Source organism: Charadrius vociferus, unplaced genomic scaffold (assembly GCF_000708025.1).
Source record: "Charadrius vociferus isolate BGI_N301 unplaced genomic scaffold, ASM70802v2 scaffold111, whole genome shotgun sequence".
NCBI lineage: Eukaryota > Metazoa > Chordata > Aves > Charadriiformes > Charadriidae > Charadrius > Charadrius vociferus.
In genome coordinates, this window is record NW_009647046.1 from 4,579,493 (window position 1) to 4,587,265 (window position 7,773).

General features: G+C 41.1%; 1 protein-coding gene across 1 annotated transcript in view; it reads left to right on the plus strand.

Annotated features, from left to right (window-relative positions):
• Nucleotides 1–7,773, plus strand: part of RTF1 (Rtf1, Paf1/RNA polymerase II complex component, homolog (S. cerevisiae)) — a 30,166-nt gene that overhangs the window by 4,719 nt on the left and 17,674 nt on the right. The window contains exons 2-3 of the mRNA XM_009895686.1: nt 5,734–5,881; nt 7,406–7,610. Of these exons, the coding sequence (XP_009893988.1) occupies nt 5,800–5,881; nt 7,406–7,610 (287 nt within the window). The 5' untranslated portion in view covers nt 5,734–5,799. The remainder of the gene's footprint in view (nt 1–5,733; nt 5,882–7,405; nt 7,611–7,773) is intronic.

Genomic DNA, 7,773 nt, shown 5'->3' on the forward strand with positions numbered 1-7,773 from the left:
AGTGCAAGTGCAAATCTGAGCAGTGTAGGCTGATTTTATGGAGGCTAGCATGCCCTAAGAAGTAATGTGAACCAGCTGTGGACAAAATAGGTATAAAATTTGGTCTGCAAGTAGCTTCTTTAAATTGTAAACTAGCATGGGGATAACTTCTAGGGACTTGATTGATGTGTATGAGAGTCTACAGGAGCTCTGAAATGGAGCAGGTTGCTCCAGAAATACACCCATGGAGGTATTGAGATTGAATATGTGGTTTGTGTTGTTTTTTGGGGGTTTTTTTTTTACTGAGTGAACTTTTCCTTTGTACCCAGTGAGTGTGTTTTGCTGAGAACAATCCAATCGTAAGGCAGTGTCTAATATCTAGAGAAGTCATTAAGCCTTTGTTAGTCCAGATGATGCTTGCTGGCTGGTGATGCTAGAACCATGCGAAGCACTTGTTGACCAAATGTTTTATGGCTATTGCTGTCTCCAGCTGTTTGGCCCAGGCTTCTGAAAGAAAACATTGCAAGTTTTCACAGCCAGTAGCATCCTGAAGTTTGTTTTGGTTATGGAGAGTGCTTCTTCATGGGCATTTGGTATCTATCTATCATCTCTATGTTGTCAATCAGCAGTTCTTGCCCCTCAAAATACCTCTAGAACAAATGTTAACTTGCAGCTTAAACTGAATTAGAATCTACTATAGGTAGGCTTTTTCCATCCTTACCCATAGTTACCATTCTGTGAGCTCCTTTGAGCAGTACTCAGACCATAATGGTGAATCAGATATATCTGGTGATGTTTTGGCCCATGAAACCTTCTTTCAGGCAGTTTCTGGCACGAAAAGTAACAGGAGCTCTTTATTTACTATTTAATTTTAACAGTGGTGGTAGAGAGCATTTTCCTTCTTGTAGCTCTTGGAGTGCTGTCTCCAGAGTTCTGCCAGCTTTGAGAAACCCTGAAGACAGTAAATGCTGCCTTATCTTCATATCTGTGCTGCCTGCTGTTGTCTTCAGACAGGCTGAAACTGCAGTTTGATGACTTGCCTGGAGGACTGCCTTTTGTCTTCCCTGTATGAATGGAGAATAGACGAAAGTTTGTAAACTTGGCTAATATTATGTACCTTGATAACCTTAAGCTGTCACTTTCTCATGGCATGTAAATTATCTGGCCTAGGAAAGGAACACCTTGGTAAGGGACCTGTTTTGCTCTGATGTTGTGGCTTGTAATTTTCCTTTTGCTTATAACAGCCGCTTCCAGGAGGGAAGGATATGGCAAGGACAGGCTAGTGTCGTGGTTAAACCCCAACCAGCAGCTAGGACCATGCAGCTGCTTGCTCACTCCCTCAGCTTGGGATGGGGGAGAGAATTAGAAAAGTGAGAAAAAACTCATGGGTTGTGATAAAGACAGTTTAATAAGTAAAGCAAAAGCCGTTCACGCAAGCAAAGCAAAACAAGAAATTCATTCACTACATCACATTGGCAGGCAGGTGTTCAGCTGTCTCCAGGGAAGCAGGGCTCCATCACGTATAACAGTTACTTGGGAAGACAAACGCCGTAATTCCGAACATCCCTCTCTTTCTCTCTCCTTCCCCCAGCTTTATATACTGAGCATGACATCACATAGCACGGAATATCTCTTTGGTCAGTTGGGGTCAGCTGTCCTGGCTGTGTCCCCTCCCAAATGTTTGTGCCCTCCCAGTCTACTTGCTCGTGGGGCAGTGTGAGGAGCAGAAAAAGCTTTGACTGCTTGGCACCAACTAAAAACATCAGTGCACTACCAACACTATTCTAATCCCAAATCCAAAATATATTACTATACCAGCTGCTAGCAAGAAAGTCAACCCCATCCCATACTAAATGGAGACAGAAGGTAACCTTGGTTGTGCATCTTTGTCCGGTTTGGTGTTAAAAAAAAAAAAAAAAAAGCAGTGAGAATACCTATTTACAAAATAAAATCTCAGTGGATAATGTATTTATTTGCTATTCACACAGTACCTGTCTGAGCAGCCGGAGTAAGACAATTCTGCATTCTGCACTGTCAGAGCTCACTTTTTTTTCTTCATTTTCTCTCCTCGATCTCATTTCATCTCCCTAGTGGAAATATGTTCCAGATTTGCTGGGCTATAAATGATTTTCTTAAGTCATTTTGTGTAGTTGCTTTTGTGGAAGCTGACTTCTAAAACTGGCTGATTTCTAATGTCTTTTTTTTTGTTGTTGTTATTGGCAGTCCATTCTGGGTACTGTGGCTTAACTTGGACTTCTTGGGGGAAATATGCAAGTGATTAGCACTGTAAACCTTTGAAGCGAGAGGCAAAATTGAACTGCTCTTCCGGCTGCTTCCTGTGAATGAACCATAAATCTGTGTTGTTTGATAGTACTAAATAATAAGCAGAAAGCAATGTTGCAGCACACTTCTGCATGCGTTTATTAACTTGCTGTGTCTGGAACGATGGAGGATTCCAGATGGTGACTGAGGAGGCAGCAGTGAATAGAGGAGCTGTTTAGAGGCAGCGTTATAGTCATGGAAAGCATGTGAGAAGTGTTGACTGGCTCTGCCTGACTGGAACATGAAAGAGGGAACCTGGGGAAGCTGCAATAGAGGACAGAGTTTTGAAAATATGATTATTGTTTGCTGTTTGAGATGCATGGAGGTAGGGAAAACAGCACAAACAAATGCTTCTGACTATAACTGGGTGTGCATTTTTACTTGATGTTACACGCAAATGTGTTGTTGCCTTTTTGATCGCTCGTGTGCTACAGTGTGAGGAAGGGGCTCAAGGTTCTGGTTTGGACTGCAGGTTGCCATGCAGCTCATGGCTTTCCAGTATTGTGTTCTCCCTATCACCCTGATCTGCTAATCTCTGCTGTCTTCCTCTGCTGTAAGAAGAAACTTGTTGCCTAGTCTCTCTCTGAACAATACAGAGCAGTCGTTCCGTATCCAAATGACAACTGATGGTCCTTGAACCTGCAGAGCAATCTGTGAGCCTAAAAGAGCCTCTCACTGACTATGTCCTGGTTTAGATGATTTATTTGTCCTTGAGGCTTGCTCGAACCCTTGTCTTATCCTGTAGTGGTACCAGGAATGACCAGGCATTCATGAGAGACTGGGGTATCTGAATAACCCCTGAAGCACCTGAGTTGGATGAGGAAGAATTTGGCTTTGAGGCAGCACTGAAAGTGGGAGGTGACAACCAGTTATTGTGACTTAAAAGATGTAGAGGTCACTTGCATAAACAAAAGCGAGATGAAATGTAATCTCCAGGGTGAAACGGAAACCAAAGCAAAATTTCCCAGATTCGGGCAGATTTTTTTAATTATCTTTTTTCTTCAAGGGGTTGTCGCACAGCTTTCTCTTCAGTCCCATCTCCCTGGACCCAGGTTTCTCCACAATCCTGCTTCTGAGTCAAAGGCTGAGAACAGTGATCTGTAATACATGTATCTACAGCTATTAAACATTTTATTAACCACTGGAGTCCTGCTGTTTTTATCTGATCTTAGCTTCTTTCATCTCGGCATGACCTCTCAAGGTCTTGATATAACTGTGGGGTATACTCTGGCTTTCTCTGTGCTGCTTTGTTGCTATACAGCATGCTGACGTAAGGTATAATTCAGTGTTGGAACACTGAAAAGAAGTGGCAGGGCTCTGGGAAGGAGACACCTCTGCATCCCTGGTTCAGCGGGCTCTTCTAAGTGCTCAGTTTCGCTTTCTCACTGTTGTGTTTTCACTGGTATGCTGGCAGTAGGTGAGCTCTTGAACAAATAGCGAAAATACACTTTTCTGTAATACCTAGGAGATGATTCCTTAACATTGAGGTTGGAGCAGATTCGGGCAGAGTACAAGCTTGTTCTTAACTGATTTACATAGGCATAGTTAACCAGGAATATTGTTAGGCAGCAGTATGGTAACACTGAACAATTAAAACTTTAATGTGGAAGGCAATAAAGCCTTGAGTGCAAGCTCAGGCTGATGCTTTCTGTGGAGTTTCTCACCTGTCCTGTGGAGCATAACATACTGGGGTAACTGCATAAGGTGTGGATTGCAAGTGGAGGCTCACTGCTAGGTAGCTAGCTGTACTTTTACCTCAGAAAAGAAAACTTCTGCCTGGCCTCTGACAGATACTTTTGAATACACAGCTGATGCTTAAAGGAGATGATGAAGCAGGTGGTAGTATGGAAGGTATGAGGCTGGATGTGAGAGTAGAATTTCCTAGGTTTTGATTAAAGATGCTAGTAGATCAGGTAGTAGCTTCTGACTACTTGATTGAGTTTCATTTAGAGTATTGGAACAGCAGGGTTCTCTGAAGATGGTGCCTAATCCGGTAGAAGTCATCAAATTTGATGGAATGATTACTGCCTGCAGAGATGGGCTTGATTCACGCCCCTGGAAGGGGTGAATGGGTGAGAAGCCTGAAGTTTGCGTGCACCTGAGGTCAAAGATAGGGGTTTTTTTCCAGTTAGAGTAGTGTTGAGCACATGATCTCAGTTATGCAAAAGAGTATTTGCTCATTTGAATTAGGAATTTTTTTTTTTTTAGTAGGCTGAGTTCTTGAACAGATGGTGATGTGTATGAAAGATAAGAGTAATATACAGGTATGAAGAGGATAACAGTCTAAATAGATACGTATTTAGAAAGAAACTGTCTTAACCCTGAAGGTTCTGTATGTGGAGAATTTCTAGGAGAGGTAGTGAAGTGCAAAATACTGCAAAGCCTTAAAGTAATACATAGGCGGTCCTTACTGGTTCTGTTCCCTTCTGGCTTTACCCAGGTAGTTGGGACAAAGCAGAAATTCTAATGAGAAATCACACTGTAAGGTAAATACTAGTTCTTTTCCTAGGAGTTTGGGATTTAAACTTGTTACCTGTGTGTGTGGTGGTGCAAGTCCTGTACTTGGAAAGTGCAGTTTTAAGTTAACTGAAGGTATGATATTAAGAGAAAATTAAAATTGACTTCACATTTAATTTCTTTTTTTCTCTTATTTTCCTGACATCTGTGATTCTGATTGGATTCCAACTTGTGTACGTAGATACAGGGGGTGGCACTACTGTCTATGGGCAAGTGCACTATTGGTTTGTCGCATATACAGATACAAATACACATGCTGTGTATTTTTGATAAAAAAGAGATTTTGGAAAGACATGTATAACTGGTATGCCTTCGTGAAGTCTAAAACCTGCTCTTGAATAAACTAGTTTTGGAAACGTGTTGCTTCTTTTTAATAGTAGTAAACTGAAAGTAATCTTTACAAGTGCAGTTGAACGCTTGTTTAAAATTGTTTTCAGTACCTCTTTTCTCCTGAAGGATATTGCAGACTGAAGCCTTAGTTGTTTTTAAAAGGAATGTCCTACCAATTTTTGGCTTGCACTGATAACTGATTATTATTTTTCTTAAGAAAAAAAAAAAGAAACAAAACAACCACACAACACCCCACCTATCAGAACCCAAAGCCCCTTATAAAATGCTTTCATTCGGTAGGTTTCCTGTTGGCTTTCCCCCTGCCCTTGTATGATTGATTTGTTGCTGTCAGGTATTGGACTGTTTCTCAGTTGTTTTCACTCTGGTGTTTTATGGGAGGGAGAAGAGTGTTGCCTGGAGAAGTTGTGGATGGCCCATCCCTGGAGGTGTTCAAGGCCAGCAGCCTGGTCTAGTGGGAGGTGTCCCTGCCCATGGCAGGGAGGCTGGATTTTTAAGGTCCCTTCCAACCTAAACCATGCTATGATTCTGTGTCTCATGATCCCTTTCTTGGTTCTTTTCTTGCAGTGGACTGTTGGAGGTTCTAAAAACAAAAAAAAGGGAAAAGCGGGTAAGGCAGAGAAAAAAGGAGCCATGAAGAAACAGACGAACAAAGCTGCCTCTTCAGGCAGCTCAGATAAAGACAGCTCAGCTGAGAGCTCTGCACCTGAAGAGGGTAAGATAACACATGTGCATCTACTTGCAATATAATTCCAAATGAAGTTATCCCTTTGTGAACACCACAGAGTAATGTTAAATGGTGATGTTAAAGGCTATCTTTAGAGAGTGTTCTTTGTGTTACTAGTAGTCTGGATGACTCTTAAATTTGCTATGGCTTGAAGTGCTTGTAATTCAGTACAGCATTGCTGTAAGCACTCAATTACAAATGCAACACGAAATACTATTTCAACTGAAGAAGGTATGACATATTTCATTACTTGACTTTCTCCTGGAAAATTCTTTTCTTCCTTCTAGCATGTCCCATCTGTAGTGTGGGTAGCATTTTCTTTTTTCTTTTATTCCCATTGACGCGTTTTCTGTTCCCAAACTTCTTGTGATGACAAAGGGAGAGATGTATAGTGTTGTGTTATGCAAATAGGAGCTTATCTTGCATGCATTTGCTCTGAATTGGAGTTCTTGCAGATTTATACTGACATGGAAGAAGAAAAATTATTACTAAACTGTTGTCAGAATTTTTTCACATGAATATTGAATCTGTTCCAATGCTGGGCAAACTTCCTGTGTTCTTTCCTCTTTTCATCGTGCCCATGAAGGTTTGCAGGTGGTTAGTTGCGATTTCAGTCAATAATAAAAAAAACAAAGTTAAGAAAGAACATGAGGGACCCTACAGTTTTAAGTATACTAAGCATGGCAGAGACCAAAGCATAAGTGACTGAACCTGCCGATATCGGTGTTCACAAATTAAGGGTTTTCACAGTGTAAGTTTGCAAAGCTGGACGTTTCCAGAAATATTGAGACCAGAATGAAAGTGAAAGAAAGAATCCTAACGTCTGTTTTTGCCGTTTGGTGTCATGTAGTCGATTAGGTGAGATAATCAAAGCACTTGGACTTGGATCAAGTTTAAAAGTGGTGTTACTCAATTCTGTTGGGGAGTTGACTGTTCCCTAAGTCCATATGTAACTGGGAGGGCTTGTAACAGCAGCGGAGCTAGCATCATGGTCTTGCCAGTCCTGAAAGTAGTGTGTTTCAACTTTATCTTGTGATGTAGCAGTTCATAGTGTTGCAGTCTTCAAATGACAAATTTTGGGTTGTTCGTGTTGCTGTAATGAGGAGTATTGGTGGTGGTTAATAGTGGCATTTGAGGTACACACACACACACACTTACAAAGTTATGGATGTACACGCAACTTCTCAGGGACATAAGCGTATAGGCATAGAAATCTATCCTTAAGACCCTAACACGCTAACCAAAAGGTCTCCTAAAATTTACTTGTTCTACTAGGAATTTTTACTTATAACCCAATTTGTCTTTCAATGTAGTGCCACTCATTTTATTGTTTTTTAGCATGCACATCTTACATTAATAAAGTATTTCCTCCTGGATTTAGTTTTCATTATGTATGTGCTTCTAGTATAGTAGAAGAGGAGTGTAAAAATTCATTCTTGATAGCCTTTGCTAAATACTACAGTGAAGTGTTTGGATTTGCCCTGGTTGAACCTTGCTGCCTTTTTGTTTTAGGAGAAGTCTCTGACTCAGAAAGCAACAGCTCCTCATCTAGCTCAGATTCAGATTCTTCATCTGAAGATGAGGAATTCCATGATGGCTATGGAGAAGACCTGATGGGAGATGAAGAAGACCGAGCTCGACTGGAACAAATGACAGAAAAGGAGAGAGAGCAGGAGCTGTTTAACCGGATAGAGAAGAGAGAAGTGCTAAAGAGAAGGTGAATTTTATATCTGTTAAAATTTGGTAGCAAATTCATACGGGCTGTATGGAGAGCATGCTGACTGTGTTCTCATGTTTGGGGTCCAAGCATTCAGCACTATAAAGTGAATTAAGCTTCATTGTAGATTTTTTGCTTAAACTGTCCTTGCAGGTAGTTGAGA